The sequence below is a fragment of the Rutidosis leptorrhynchoides genome, chromosome 3, assembly GCF_046630445.1.
Source record: "Rutidosis leptorrhynchoides isolate AG116_Rl617_1_P2 chromosome 3, CSIRO_AGI_Rlap_v1, whole genome shotgun sequence".
Classification (NCBI taxonomy): Eukaryota; Viridiplantae; Streptophyta; class Magnoliopsida; order Asterales; family Asteraceae; genus Rutidosis; species Rutidosis leptorrhynchoides.
In genome coordinates, this window is record NC_092335.1 from 113128457 (window position 1) to 113143992 (window position 15536).

Sequence of the window (15536 nt, forward strand, 5' to 3'; positions counted from 1 at the left end):
TCACCTTCTTGGAATTCGATCAATCGCCTACGTTTTTCGGCATAAGATTTTTGTCTATCTTGCGCCTTTTTCAAATGAGTCCGAATCATATCAATCTTGCTATTTATCTCTAAAACCAAATCGGTACTCCCGATTTCTCTTTGACCCACTTCGCCCCAACAAATCGGAGTTCGACACCTCCGCCCATAAAGCATCTCATAAGGTGGCATCCCGATACTAGTATGATAACTATTATTGTACGAGAATTCCACCAAAGGTAAGTGCTCATCCCAACTACCGCTTAAATCAGTAATACACGCCCGTAACATATCCTCCAAAGTTTGATTTGTACGTTCGGTTTGACCGTCCGTTTGAGGATGATACGCCGTGCTCAATTTCAATTGTGTACCCATATCTTCATGAAACTTTTCCCAAAATCGAGATGTAAAACAGGTATCTCGATCCGAAATAATAGATATAGGAACCACATGCCTCGATATCACTTCCTTGATAAACAACTTAGCCAAAGTCTCCGACGATATAGCTTCCAGAATGGGAAGAAACAATGTACTCTTCGTCAATCGATCAACTATTACCCAAATCGAGTCAAATTGGGTTCTCACGTCTTTGGTAACTTTGTGATGAAAACCATGGTAATGTGCTCCCATTTCCATTTCGGAATTTCTAACGGTTGTAACATACCATACGGCTTTTGGTGCTCGGCCTTAACTTGCAAACACGTGACACATTGTTCAACATACTTAACAACATCACGTTTCATGCCCGGCCACCAATACTCCTTCCTCAAATCAAGATACATTTTTGTCGCGCCCGGATGAATGGAATACTTCGACTTATGTGCTTCATCAAGTAGCACTGATCGATAATCACCCATCTTAGGCACCCACACCCTTCCTTAAAAAGATAACAAACCATGCGGACCTAAGGTAATAAACTCCGTTTGTCCCACGATTCGTTCCTCATGCTTATTGTTAACAAAAGCTTCGATTTGAGTCTTGCCAAGCTTTACAAGAAAATCGTTAGTAATAATCGTACGTAACAATCCCAATCGTAACGCCGAGTGATGACTCTTTCGACTTAACGCATCCGAGACCACATTCGCCTTGCCCGGATGATAAAGTATTTCACAATCATAATCTTTTACCACATCATCCACCTACGTTGGCGATAATTCAAATCTCATTGGTTAAAGAGATGTTTCAAACTCTTGTGATCCGAATAAATCGTACACTTGACACCATACAAGTAGTGGCGCCAAATTTTCAACGCATGCACAACAGCCGCCAACTCAAGATCATGAGTCGGATATCTCGTTTCGTGTTCCTTTAATTGTCGAGAGGCATAAGCGATGACTTTACCCCTTTGCATTAGAACACACCCGAGCCCATTTAAAGAAGCATCACAATAAACCATCATGTCTTCCACCCCTTCCGGCAATACTAACACCGGAGCTCGACACAACTTTTCTTTTAACAATTGAAAAGCAATTTCTTGCTCGTTCTCCCAATTAAATCTCGTGTTATTTCTCGTCAATTTCGTCAATGGAGAAGCGATCTTAGAAAAGTCTTGGATAAACCGACGATAATAACCGGATAATTCGAGAAAACTTCGAATTTTCGTAGGCGTAGTCGGTCGTCCCCAACTCTTCACCGTCTCTATTTTCCCCGGATCTACTTGAAGACCGTATTTGTTCACAATATGACCAAGGAATTGAACTTCCCTTAGCCAAAATTCACATTTGGAGAATTTAGCATACAAATTCTCCTTCCGCAACGTCTTTAACACACCCCGCAAATGATGTTCATGTTCCTTCATACTTTTCGAATAGACAAGTATGTCGTCAATGAACACAATTACAAACTTGTCCAACATAGGTTGGCACACTCGGTTCATAAGATCCATGAATACCGCCGGTGCATTCGTAAGACCAAAAGGCATTACTACGAATTCAAAATGCCCATAGCGCATTCGAAAAGCCGTTTTCTCGATATCTTCCTCACGGAGCCGCATTTGGTGATAGCCGGACCGTAGGTCGATTTTAGATAAATATTTTGCACCTTGGAGTTGGTCAAACAAATCGTCAATCCTAGGCAATGGATAACGATTCTTGGTCGTCACTTTGTTCAACTCCCGATAATCGATGCACATCCACATACTACCATCCTTCTTCTTCACGAATAAAACCGGAGCGCCCCATGGCGAAGCACTCGGTCGAATAAAACCCTTTTCAAGCAACTCTTGGGTTTGATTTAACAACTCTTGCATTTCCGTTGGTGCTAAACGATAAGGAGTTTTAGCAATGGGGGTAGCCCCCGGAACCAACTCAATGCGAAATTCAACTTGTCTTTCCACCGGAACACCCGGTAACTCATCCGAAAAAACGTCTTCAAATTCATTTACCACCGGAATTTCACTAATGGGTGGTGGCTCATCATGAGTATCAACAACATGGGCAAAAAAAACCATGCCACCACTAACAAGGAAATGACGTGTCCGTGCAAAAGTGCATATCAGCACAAGTCTTCTTCGCTTATCGCCATGAATAATTAATTCTCCCCCACTTGGGGTTTTCACACGAATAGATTTTTCATGGCATGCAATATCGGCTCTATTATGATCGAGCCAATCCATACCAACCACGATATCAAAATTACCCAAAGTCATCGGGATGAGATCAATTTTAAAGATTTAAGCACCAAACACAACATTACAATTTTTACACACATCAACCACTAGCACCGTCTTGCCATTCGCTATTTCAACTTCTACCGGACGACTTAACTTAGCTAACGGTTTATTAAGTTTCGGCACAAATTTTGGTGACACAAACGACAAGTTAGCACCACTAACAAAAAGTATCCTTGCCGGATTAGAATTAACCACGAAAGTACCTGAGACAACTTCGTTAGATTGCTTGGCTTCATCATTGGTCATCAAATAATTGCGACCCCTAGCCGTACCCGCCGCCTTCTCTAGCCGCTTAACATTATCGTTGCGCAAATCGGGACACTCCGGCCTCTTGTGCCCTTCTTTACCACAATTAAAACAAGTAAGCTTGGTTGTAGATGATGGTTTTCGGACATTCACGTGCCATATGGCCCTTTTGTCCACAATTGTAGCACGCATAAGAAAAATCTCCGGAAGCACCCTTCTTCACACTACCAACACTCTCGGAACCCTTCTTGTTCTTTTTATTTGAAAAGTTCGAATGGCTCGAACCTTCTATCTTTCTTTTGCCAAAAGTAAAGCCACTCTTCCTCAACACGAGCGCCTCAAAACCTTTGGCCATATTGAACAACTCATCAAAACTTTTCACCACATTCACACTTATCTTCTCTTGATAACTATCATTTAAGATTCGATAGAAGTCTTCCTTCAACATTTTATCATTCTAGACATACTTCGGGCAAAATTGAGTCTTGGACAAAAACACGGATTTGAGGGTGTTCAAATCCATCGACCCTTGCCTCAAGGAACGCAACTCGTCCTTAAGCCTTGTAAGATCAGCCGAAGTTCGGTACTCATCGAAAAATTCTGCCTTGAATTCATCCCAAGTGAATTCCATGCATTGTTCTTCACCATAAACTTGGATCTTTGCGTCCCACCACAACTTAGCATCGCCCCTCAACATACTACACCCGTACCTTGTCTTCTTATCGAGAGGACATTCACAAGTACGGAAGGCCCCCTCCATATCGGAGATCCAACGGGCACTCTTGAGAGGGTCTCGTTCACCTTCAAAGGTGGGAGGTTGAGAATCCTTGAAATTCTTATAGAAAAAGTCTCGTCTTCCCACATTATCTTCGTGAAGAACGGCCTTAACTTACTCCATTACCACATTGACTAGTTGCTCGTCAATCGTATCTAGGAACATCTTCTAAACATCTTCGAGAAACTCCGCCTTTTGACGTTTAAAGATGGCCTCAACTTTGGCCGTAAACTCGGAGTCCTCGCTCGTACCTCCATTATCATTCTCGGGTCCATTTCTCGTCTTCATTCTATAAAACGGAAAAGATTAAACAACGAAACGAAAGGACTTAACACATATGTATATACATATACACCACACTAGTCCATCTTGCTCAACAATCTTCGTACATCGCTTGTTTGGCACGATTTGAACCCGTAACAATGGTAGCTAATCATTGTTAGGCGAGCACGTCGCATTAATTCGCTAGTACAACGTCCATCTCGCTTGATGATTGCATAAACACAACACAAAATAATTAGCACAAGGTTAGTTCACATAAACCTAAGCACTAACCAACTCCCGGTCCGACCCGTCTCCTGCAAGTCCCGCATAAAGCGCATACACAAATAAGTCTAAGTCTAGGTACCTATCTCAAGTCGCCTAAATCCCTTAGACCATGCTCTGATACCACTTGTAACAACCCAAACCAATAACCAACCGAATACGCGAAATAATTTTTTTTTTATGTCAGAAGAGTGCGCCGCGCGCACAGGCCCAAACAGCTTCTGTCCAGTTTTGTCAATTTTCAATTAATGATCTCCCACTTCCCGACATATTTGGACGAAACGCTTTTCACAACATGATATAATAGTTAAAACTCATACGTTTCAATAATAAAATAAGTTTTACGAAACCTGGCCTACATATGCCGTAATACGAGTTTCGTACAAAAGTATAAGTTTCAACCGAATTAGTTTAAATTTCAAACGACACTAGAGCATGATGTATGGGGGTTAAACTACCCAATTCTCGGTCAAACTTCAAAAGCTAATACATCCAAAAGCGTCCCCTAACAAACAAAGTGGGATCTCTAATCCAATCGAATGCCCTTACCCTTGTCCACGCCGGAGCCTATAAAAAGGTAAACAATGAGAGGTTAAGCAAAGCTTAGTGAATGCAATAATTATACCCATACATATATAATATACCTACTTGCATACACTTACACACATACCGCATACATGCTAGCAACACAATTAGCTTATCATCTCAACTACAAGCTATTAACCTCCAATACCACAAGCTAGCAATACAATAGCATATATACAAATCGTACAATATAATATGCTTACGCTACAACACAATAATCATGGTTAACCAAAAGCACAAGGAATGGTACTCAAATTTCCCATCGGTGTTCATAACAACCATTAGAGTACTTAACACGTCGTACACTAATCCCACGGGTGGCATCTTAACACGTCGATACTTCACCCCGAGTGGTGTCTTAACACAACGACACTTCACTCTTCATATTACTTGAGATGGCATCTTAACACGTCGATACTTCACCTCGAGTGGTGTCTTAACACATCGACACTTCACTCTTCATCTTACCTTGGGTGGCATCTTAACACGTCGATACTTCACCCCGAGTGGTGTCTTAACACATCAACACTTCACTCATTACCTTTCATGGAGTGGTGTCTTAGCACATCGACACTTCACTCGTCATGTGAACGTGGTGTCTTAGCACATCGGCACTTCACATCTCACACTACACAAATAAATACATTATATACCTACACATATAATTATTCCACTCGCCTTAACGATTCGGTGACGGTTTTATACTTCCGCAAGCTTCAAAGCAAAGTACCTAATATAATAAGTACTTCAATCAACACACAAACTAGTTGGACTAATTACCAACAATTCACCTAGGTGCATTTAATGACTTGAATGTATTAAATGCCCCATTATCGCCAAAACCATCCCATTAAGGTCAAGACCATCATAAATCACTCAAAGCTAGTGATTAAGATCCAACAACACTAACTAATACACAATAAGGGTATTTCATACCCATCTTTCCCAACTAGGTCATCTATTGCCCATTTGACCATTTGACCATTTTAAGGTCAACACACCCATTTCGGGTCATCCACTAACCCCATCAACACCCATTTGCTTACTAACTAGGTATGCTAGTAATTAACTAACCAATTATGACTCATAATCCATTTATCATTTCAAAACCCTAGGTTAGTCAACTTTGAGTCCTCATGACTCAATCTTATCCAAGAACACTCAAAGTCACCAAATATGGGTTTTATGTTCTTCATTTACCCAAACCCTAACCCTTACACAAAATCAAAGTTAGAACATACCACTAAAACTAAAACGTAGCTAGAGAGGAGATGAACAACTTTAGAACTCGAGCTAAGACCCAAAACTAGCTCCTCCTTCCTTTGCTTGAGCTTTCTCACACAAGAATCTCACTCTCTCTCTAAAATTGAAGTGAAAAGGATAAGGTTGTTGGAATTGGAGTGAATGCTACCCCAATATCTGATCTACTGGCCTTAAACTCATCCACAAGTGAAATTACCAAAGAGCCCTTCAAAATATCTCAATAAATGAAACAGAATCCGGCTACAGTAAAGGGTGCGCGACGCGCTCCCTTAGGTGTGCGCAGCGCGCACAAGGTGCTGGACAGTTTATGACTTCTGTTTAATTATACAACAATACCCACACTCTATGTACCATATTACAATGATGATTAGGGTCTTACATCAACATCTCACCCCCATACACCACTCATGTGGTTTTGAGTTTTGTTGTTGTGAAAGATATTGTTCCATTCAACACCACATATATATCATTAGAGATCATAAATAAATGCGCTCAATGCCGACACATCCAATATTAAACCATTCAGTTAACAGATAATCAAACATACACTAACACGTTAAATTGAAATAACATTATGCCTTTGTAATTCCCCATAGTAAATTCATGCATTTTAGACAAGGTTGCAAAATTCGCTATTCGAAAATTAATCGGTCGGAACTTTGGAAGGAGTAATCATTAATTCGAGGATTAATCGAATTGTATTTTATACATTTAAATATCAAATTAACAAATTATAAATGTGAATATAGAAAAAAATCATAAACATAAATATAAACTGTAACATAATTGTCTATGATTGCTCATTTAGTTCACAAACTCTAAAATTCTAGTTTAAATTCATGTTAAAACATTGACAAATTTAGACTTTGAACGCCTTTGATTACTAAATTCGATTTGAATTCATCAATCGACGTTAACCGATTAATTAAATAAATGTTGAAAAATCGAAACGAACTACTCTTAAAAAAATGATTAATCGGTTTTAAGGATAGATCGGTCGTTATGAAACTCTGTTCAACATTTTTACAATATAAATAAAGGGAGGTGATCCGTACATCACCTCTATTTTGCCATACACCACTAAATAAATTTTTTGGACATTTTTACCCTTCCTTTTGTTCACCACCAACTCCCCTTAACTTCTCAAAGGAAGGGTAAAACTGTCTAAATAATTATTTTGGTGGTGTATAGTAAAAACAAGGTGGTGTACGGATCAACTCCCGTAAATAAAATGAGCTAAATAGCCGATTAGATTAGATTCCTGTCATAATGATACGTTCTTTTGTCGAAAAGATAGATAGATTAGACGGTATCGATTGGTTATGTGCGTTGTTAGTTCCAATATCGTGACAAAACCTTTACCACTCGCATCTCCTAATTTTCAGATTCTTTATTTCTCACACAATTTATATTTTTTTATAATTTATAATAATATAATAAACCTTTTAAAATCAGACACAATTGCTGCCTACTCATTTCTTTATCTCTATCTGTATCTATATTTAGTTCAGATAGAGATTATACAAATACAGTACAATATAATTCTGTTATTGTGCATGTTAGTTACATATGGCTGCATCATCAACATCTTCTACTTGTTTTCCGGCCACTTCTGCTGCCGGAACTCGTAATTCATTTCCAACGACTACTCATGTATTATTTGTACAGTCTCGCCGGAACCGGCAATTCACTCGATTGAAGGTTCAGAAATCGGTTGTTAGGTCGGATTTGGATACAGATGTCTCAGATATGAGAAATAATGGTACAATTTTGTATAATTGTATGATAATTTGTTTGTTATTTTGATTAACATGTTCAAATTACTAGCGGTTATATTAGTTTGAAATTGTGAGTCTGGAATTAGGTTACTGATTTGAGCTACTTGTTAGAAATTTCTAATTTAATTTTTGTAATTTAGTGAGCATCGTTGGTTGTCTATTTGCTGTTGATGTAGTTTTTTTTTTTTTTTTTATTTAAATAATTTGATTATTTTCCCGATTAAGCTTCTGTTATTTTATTTTATTTTTTGAACTGGCTGTGCAAATTGTAATGTTGTCTGAGAAAATTAGCCTGAAAATTGTTATGCTTAGCTTCTAAATTTGCTAAATGCATAGAATTATTGTGGATGATGATATTCAAATGTGAATTTTGAGTAACTATTGCAATGAAATTATTGGAGTGCTTAATGTACAGGTGTTAGTTGCTGTGGTTTTCAGTAAATAAATTTTTATTGTGTTAATTAGTAGCATTACATGGTACTGAGTAAAGCTTTGGGTGTTGTATTGCTAAATCATCAGCTCCAAAAGGATTATTTCCACCCGAACCGGAGCATTATAGGGGCCCCAAGTTAAAAGTGGCTATCATAGGTGCTGGGCTTGCGGGTATGTCAACTGCCGTGGAGCTTTTGGATCAAGGGCATGAGGTTTGTGCAAATTCTCTTTCTTACTGTTTTCATATTTTACTCATATTTTCACTTTAACTATCTTTAGGAATGGCATTAGTTAGCTTATGCCCAATGGTGCTCTCTACTGCAAATCACCGAGTGCACCTCAACGCAGTAGAGTAAATTTATGTAACCATATTTTACCAAGTTTGCAGGCTTGTGTTTGTTTTAAGTTTCACGAACCACTTCAACTCTACAGGTAGATATATACGAGTCAAGGACCTTCATTGGTGGAAAAGTAGGTTCATTTGTTGATAAAAGTGGAAACCACATTGAAATGGGACTACATGTTTTCTTCGGTTGCTACAATAATCTTTTTCGTCTTCTGAAGAAGGTGAAATATTTGGCTTTAATACGTGTTCTCTTTAGTGTCAATGAGCTAGTTAAGATTTAAGATATGAACATTAAAACATTGGAATTAAATAAACATGACGGATCCATGGATTTGAAATCCATTCATATATATTGAAAATAGATGACATGACTATTAAGCTTACTTCAGATATTCATATGAACTTAAAATTTATTCATATTTAAACCTAGGTTGGTGCCGAGAAGAACCTCCTTGTAAAGGATCATACTCACACTTTTGTCAACAGAGGAGGAGAACTTGGTGGTAATCTATTAAGCATACTTCAGAAATTCTTAATGATCTAGAACATAATGTTTGATGTGAAGAACGTGTTTTTGTTAAATATTTATTATAATAATACTTCTACGTAATCGTTGCAGAACTTGATTTCCGTTTTCCAGTTGGAGCACCATTACATGGAATTAACGCATTTTTAACTACAAATCAGCTTATGGTAACACCTATTAATTTAGTATCTGTATCTTAATTGCTCCTCAAATGTACAAATTGGGATCTGAAGTTCTTAAATTTTCATTATTATGCCCTGAAATGCAGCCGTATGATAAAGCCAGAAATGCGGTGGCTCTTGCTTTAAGTCCTGTTGTGCGGGCGCTTGTTGACCCAGATGGAGCAATGACACAAATAAGGAACTTGGATAACGTAAGAACCATATCCAAAAGTTACTTTGACCCATTTTCTTTTTAGCTACTTTTCCTTTTCTCGTATCTGACCCATTCTAAGTATAAATGACCCAAGTCAACACATTTATAAATAAGGGGTTGAAGTTACCACGTATTGGGATGGCAACTTAAAAGGTTACAGTCTCTGAATATCTTCACTTATTTTACAGGTTAGCTTCTCTAAATGGTTTATGTCTAGAGGTGGGACACGTGCGAGTATTCAGAGAATGTGGGACCCAGTTGCTTATGCTCTTGGATTTATTGACTGTGATAATATCAGCGCACGTTGTATGCTCACCATTTTCTCATTATTTGCCACCAAGACAGAGGCATCCTTGTTGCGTATGCTTAAGGGTTCTCCTGATGTTTATCTAAGTGGTCCTATCAGAGACTATATTATCGCAAAAGGGGGAAGGTAATAATTTAACAAGTTAGTTAATTTTAAATCATTCATCAAATTGTTCTCATGCATGTTGTATAGTTGCATATCTTCATGTACTAAGAGCATTTCGATGGACCGAATATATGGAATCAGAGCAGTACGTTAATATGTAAATGTTTTGTTAGATTAATCAATTTCATTGCTTTTTACAATAGCGTTGTTTTTGGGGGAAAATGTTACTTGTTGCAACTAATAATATGCTCATGCTGGTTCAGGTTCCATTTGAGATGGGGTTGCCGGGAGGTTCTTTATGAGAAATCGGCTAATGGAGACACATATGTTACAGGACTTGCCATGTCTAAGGTACAATAGTACTCATCATATATATGCATTATATATATGTGTATATGAATTGTTCCTATTGGTATGCCTAAGTGCTAAAGGTGAATGATTACGTTTAGTCAATACGACAATCATATGGTCTAACCGACTAAGCTATCTTTCTATATCCACTTATGTTGGCTGATGTTATTTTGCTAGTTTATACTCATTCATTCTTACAAATGGACATATCAAGAATATAATAATAGCTAGTGTTGCTAGACCTGTCATGCACCAAATGTTGAGCCACCACTATTGTACCAAATTGCAATAACTATTTACCACTAGCTATTATTATATTCTGGATATGTCCATTTGTAAGAATGAAACAATTATGAATGCAAAAACTTACTATCAACTTTAAATCCACTAAGAAAAGGCTTTTTCTAGTCTTAGAAATTGTAAGTGCATCTAGGAGAAATTCCTACAAGAATCAATTAAGTTTTAATGGAGTTTCCATTTAGGTGTAAAAACTTTAATAACTCCATTAAATCTTTAAATCCCTTAAAACTTCTTAAGCATTTCACTTCAAAATTTGCAGGATGTAAGCAGTTAAAAGCTGTTACAAAAGTTATATATATTTGAGTCGTCGGGATTGTTCTTATGATGATATGATTAAATTCGGTGATGAAAAAATTGAAGTAGAACACTATAGGTTTATCTGATTAACCATTTGGAAGATTACCTTGCTATAGCTAATTTTATGTAACTCTAGGAGTGTGATATCTGTCTCTCACAATACAGTTATCTTTGTATAGATGCTTCATATGCAAATAGGCAATAACCAAAATAGAAATCAATATTTCAATTGTTTTTCTGCAACTAAGTCTTTGTAAAAAAAATAGCTTGGTATCCTGTCTTTATTTCAATAACCAAAATTAGATGTCAGATGAAAACAAACACACAGTTTTAACCGTGTCGTCTTATTTTTCATTGATTGTTTACTTTATCAACCTTATTATTTAAGCCAGATTCACTTAGAGCATATTACAGCTGTATGTGCCAAGTAATCTTATTAAATCTTTCAAAACAAAACCAATGCAGTAGAATATTTCATAGTAGTATTATAAAGACTACTAGTGTTTATAACTTTTTCCAGGCTACACAAAAGAAAATTGTGAAGGCAGATGCATATATTGCAGGTTTGTACCTATTTATACCAACCTCCATTGGAAAAGAAAAAAAAAAGCAATAAATAATATTTGCTCAACAAACATAAGTAGTTAACAGGATTCTGTTAATATGTCAGCATGCGATGTTCCTGGTATTAAAAGACTTCTGCCATCTAATTGGAGGGATTGGGAATTTTTTGATGATATTTATAAGTTAGTTGGTGTTCCTGTTGTAACTGTGCAACTTCGATACGATGGCTGGGTAACAGAAATGCAGGATCTAGAACGATCTAGGTGAACCTCTAACTTCTGTTACTCATATTTTAAGGATTTTATAAAAACATATTTTCTAAAATTAGCATTTCATTTTTCTATTTGTAGGCAATTAAGGAAAGCTGCAGGGCTGGACAATCTGTTGTATACCCCAGACGCAGATTTTTCTTGTTTTGCTGACTTGGCATTGACTTCACCAGAAGATTACTATATCGAAGGACAAGGCTCATTGCTCCAGTAGGGAATTTTTACACTTTTTTAATTTGAATGCTGCATTTGTTTAGCTTTTCCAAAAGATAAAAAAAATAAAAAAAAAATGCTGCATTTGTTTAGCAGTTCTGTGCTGTTTTAACATAGGGAGTGCTTTTGTACCATGCAGATGTGTGCTGACTCCAGGGGACCCATACATGCCTTTACCAAATGAAGAAATAATAAGTCGGGTTACAAAACAGGTTTGTAGCATTTTCAGTAGGCATCTTTGTTATTATCTCTTAGCACAAAGTTCCTACTTTCAAAATAAAAAAATATATATTTGTATGCTTGTGAGATTACGGAGGGCCCTGCTTTCATGCTCTTATTGTTATAAATTTTACTTTGTGGATTAGGTTTTGGCTTTGTTCCCATCTTCCCAAGGTCTGGAAGTCACTTGGTCATCGGTGGTCAAGATTGGTCAATCTTTGTATCGAGAGGGACCCGGTAAAGATCCATTTAGACCTGATCAGAAGACACCCGTGAAAAACTTCTTCCTCGCTGGTTCATATACAAAACAGGTCCCCTTTAATCTTTATTCCATTTTGACTATTGTTGAGAATCAGCGGTGGCAAAATGGATAGTGCTGGTAACAGGTTGGGCCTTGTTGGGTTGGGTTACTTAGAAACATAAATCTATATACAAACCAGCATACAACCGTACATAAACATACCTACATACCTGCAAGAACACGTACCTACGTACATACAAACACCAACAAAACAAGCAAAAACATACATACAAACCTGCAAAAAAAAAAAAAAAAAAAAAAAAAAAAAAAAACCTAGCAAAGATACATAATCAAAACCTACAATTCTTCAAAAAACAGAAAACCTACAAACATAGACATAAAAAACCTACACTACAAAACTTACATACATACCTCCCAAAAATAAACGTACAAACCATGCATATATATCAACAAACAAACGTGCATACAAACACCAAAAAAACAAAAACCTACTCGTCTACTAGTACTAGTAGATGTAAATAATAAAAAAAGGTAATGATAATGATACTAGTAATAATAGTAATAATTATAATTATAATAATAATAATACAAGTACAAGTAGTAGTAAAATAATAGTTAATAGTAATAGTAATAAACATAATAATAATAGTAATAATTATAATAAAAATTAATAATACAAATAATAATAATAATACTGATAATAATAGTAATAATAATAATAATAATAGTTTTAGTAAAAGTACAGTAATAGTATTGCTAAGAGTATAGTAGTAGTACAAATGATAATAATACTAATAGTAATAATAATAATAATAAACATAATAATAATAATAATACTAATAATAATAATAATAGTAATATTAGTAAAAGTATAGGAATAGTACAGAGTAGTAGTGATAATAATACTACAAATAGTAATAGTAAAAATAATAATAATAATAATAGTAATAATAAAAATAATAATATTAATATTAATACTAATAATAATAATAATAATCCTAATAATAAAACTAGTAAAAAAAAAAAATAATAATAATAATAATAATAATAATAATAATAATAATAATAATAATAATAATAATAAAAGAAAAGTAACCCTACTCGACTATTCTAATTCTAGCCCTCCACGCACCCCTATCAGAAGTCATGTCCTCGGTCAACGAAAGCTCCCTCATATCGAGCCTTAGTCTATCCATCCACCTACGAGTAGGTCTACCCCTTCTCCTAACGCCAACGACCGTGAGTGCCTCGACTCTCCTAACCGGTGCAATACTTGGTCGCCTCATCACATGCCCAAACCATCGAAGTCGTTCTTCTCTTAGCTTGTCGATGATGCTACCGACCCCAAGGTCTTCCCTAAAACACCCCATTTGGGATCATATCTAACATGGTTTTACCGCACGTCCACCTAAGCATCCTCATTTCTGCCACTTCCATCCTTCTCTCTTGGGCCTTCGTCATTGGCCAACATTCCGATCCGTACAACATGGCAGGTCTAATTGCCACCTTGAAGAATTTCCCTTTCAATTTGAACGGTATCTTCTTGTCGCACAAGACCCCTTTCGCTGCTCTCCACTTCATCCAACCTACCTTAATACGATGAGTCACGTCCTCGTCTATCCTCCCTGATTTGTGGAGGACCGAACCTAGATATCTAAACGACTCTTGTGGTTGCAAGATCTGGTCCCCAATGCTGATATTCCCTCCAACATTTAGTTCATCCTCAGTCCTACTGAATTCGCACCTTAGATATTCCGTCTTTTGTCTACTGATCCGTAGCCCATTTTGTTCTAAGGCCTCCCTCCATCGTTCTAGTCTTCTATTAAGTTCATCCTTTTGTTCCGATACAAGCACGATATCATCGGCAAAAATCAGACACCAAGGGATGTTCTCTTGTATTCCTTAAGACAGCTCGTCGAGGATCAAAGCGAAAAGGAAAGGACTAAGGGCTGATCCCTGATGCAAGCCTACTTCTATCGAGAAATACTCTGCGTTTCCCACAGTCGTCCTAACACAGGACTTCGCCCCATCGTACATATCTATAATAGCTCTAATATACTTACTTGGGATACCCCTAACATTAAGGGTCTTCCAAATCAGCTTTCGCGGTACGCTATCATAGGCCTTTTCTAAGTCTAAGAAGACCATCTCTAGACCCTTTTGTTTCTCCCTATACTTCTCCATAACGCTTCTTAAAATATGAATTGCCTCCATCGAAGAGCGCCCTGGCATGAAACCAAATTGGTTTTCTGAAACCGTAGTTTCGCGTCGAAGTCTAGTCTCAATCACTCTCTCCCAAAGCTTCATAGTATGACTAAGTAATTTTATGCCTCTATAAATACCGCAGATTTGGGCATCCCCTTTATTTTTGTAGATGGGGATAATCTCACTGAGTCTCCATTCCGTAGGCATTTTATAACTTCTAAGAATCTTATTGAAAAGACACGTCAACCACCTGACACCATCGTCGCCAAGGCACCGCCACGCCTCTATTGGAATCTGGTCCGGTCCTACAGCTTTGTTTCTACCCATATTAATGTTTTGACATATTTATGAAATGAATATTCCAGTATTATTTGAAGAATAGTCAACACTTGTAGAGTCAAACATTACCATTTTATGGGGTGATGATGGAATATTAACTCATATTTATTACTTCATCCAGGATTATATAGACAGCATGGAAGGGGCAACTTTATCAGGGCGACAAGCTTCGGCGTTTGTATGTGATGCGGGGGAAGAACTTGCAGCCTTAAGGAAACAAATTGCCGCTGTTGAATCCACAGACACGGTTATAGTCGATGAGCTTACCCTTGTTTAAGCCAATTCCAGTCACAAAATTATATAGCGTATGGTTCTTTTATAGTTGTTTAAAAGTATGTAAGAAAATACAGTGTCAATATATCATTTTAATCCAAAAAGTACCGTTTATTTTACTTTTATTTGTCTCACACGTAGAAATATACATTCATGTACCTTGAATATTACTATATAACTTAACAAAAAAGATTGTGTTGCAGTGTAATGTATTTGAAATGTTTCAGTTATCACCAATGACTAACAATGTGTTTCTTTTGTAACAAATTCAG

The 15536-nt window shown here is 36.8% G+C and overlaps 1 protein-coding gene across 1 annotated transcript; it reads left to right on the forward strand.

Moving 5' to 3' along the window:
* The first annotated feature begins 7493 nt into the window (after nt 1-7493).
* On the forward strand, nt 7494-15494 carry LOC139896672 (zeta-carotene desaturase, chloroplastic/chromoplastic). Its single transcript, XM_071879315.1, has 14 exons — nt 7494-7865; nt 8401-8525; nt 8746-8880; nt 9090-9162; nt 9279-9352; nt 9454-9558; nt 9749-9993; nt 10236-10323; nt 11441-11483; nt 11591-11747; nt 11835-11963; nt 12106-12178; nt 12332-12496; nt 15113-15494. The coding sequence occupies exons 1-14, from the start codon at nt 7673-7675 to the stop codon at nt 15266-15268; spliced, it is 1761 nt and encodes a 586-aa protein (XP_071735416.1). The 5' UTR covers nt 7494-7672; the 3' UTR covers nt 15269-15494.
* Nucleotides 15495-15536: the final 42 nt, after the last annotated feature.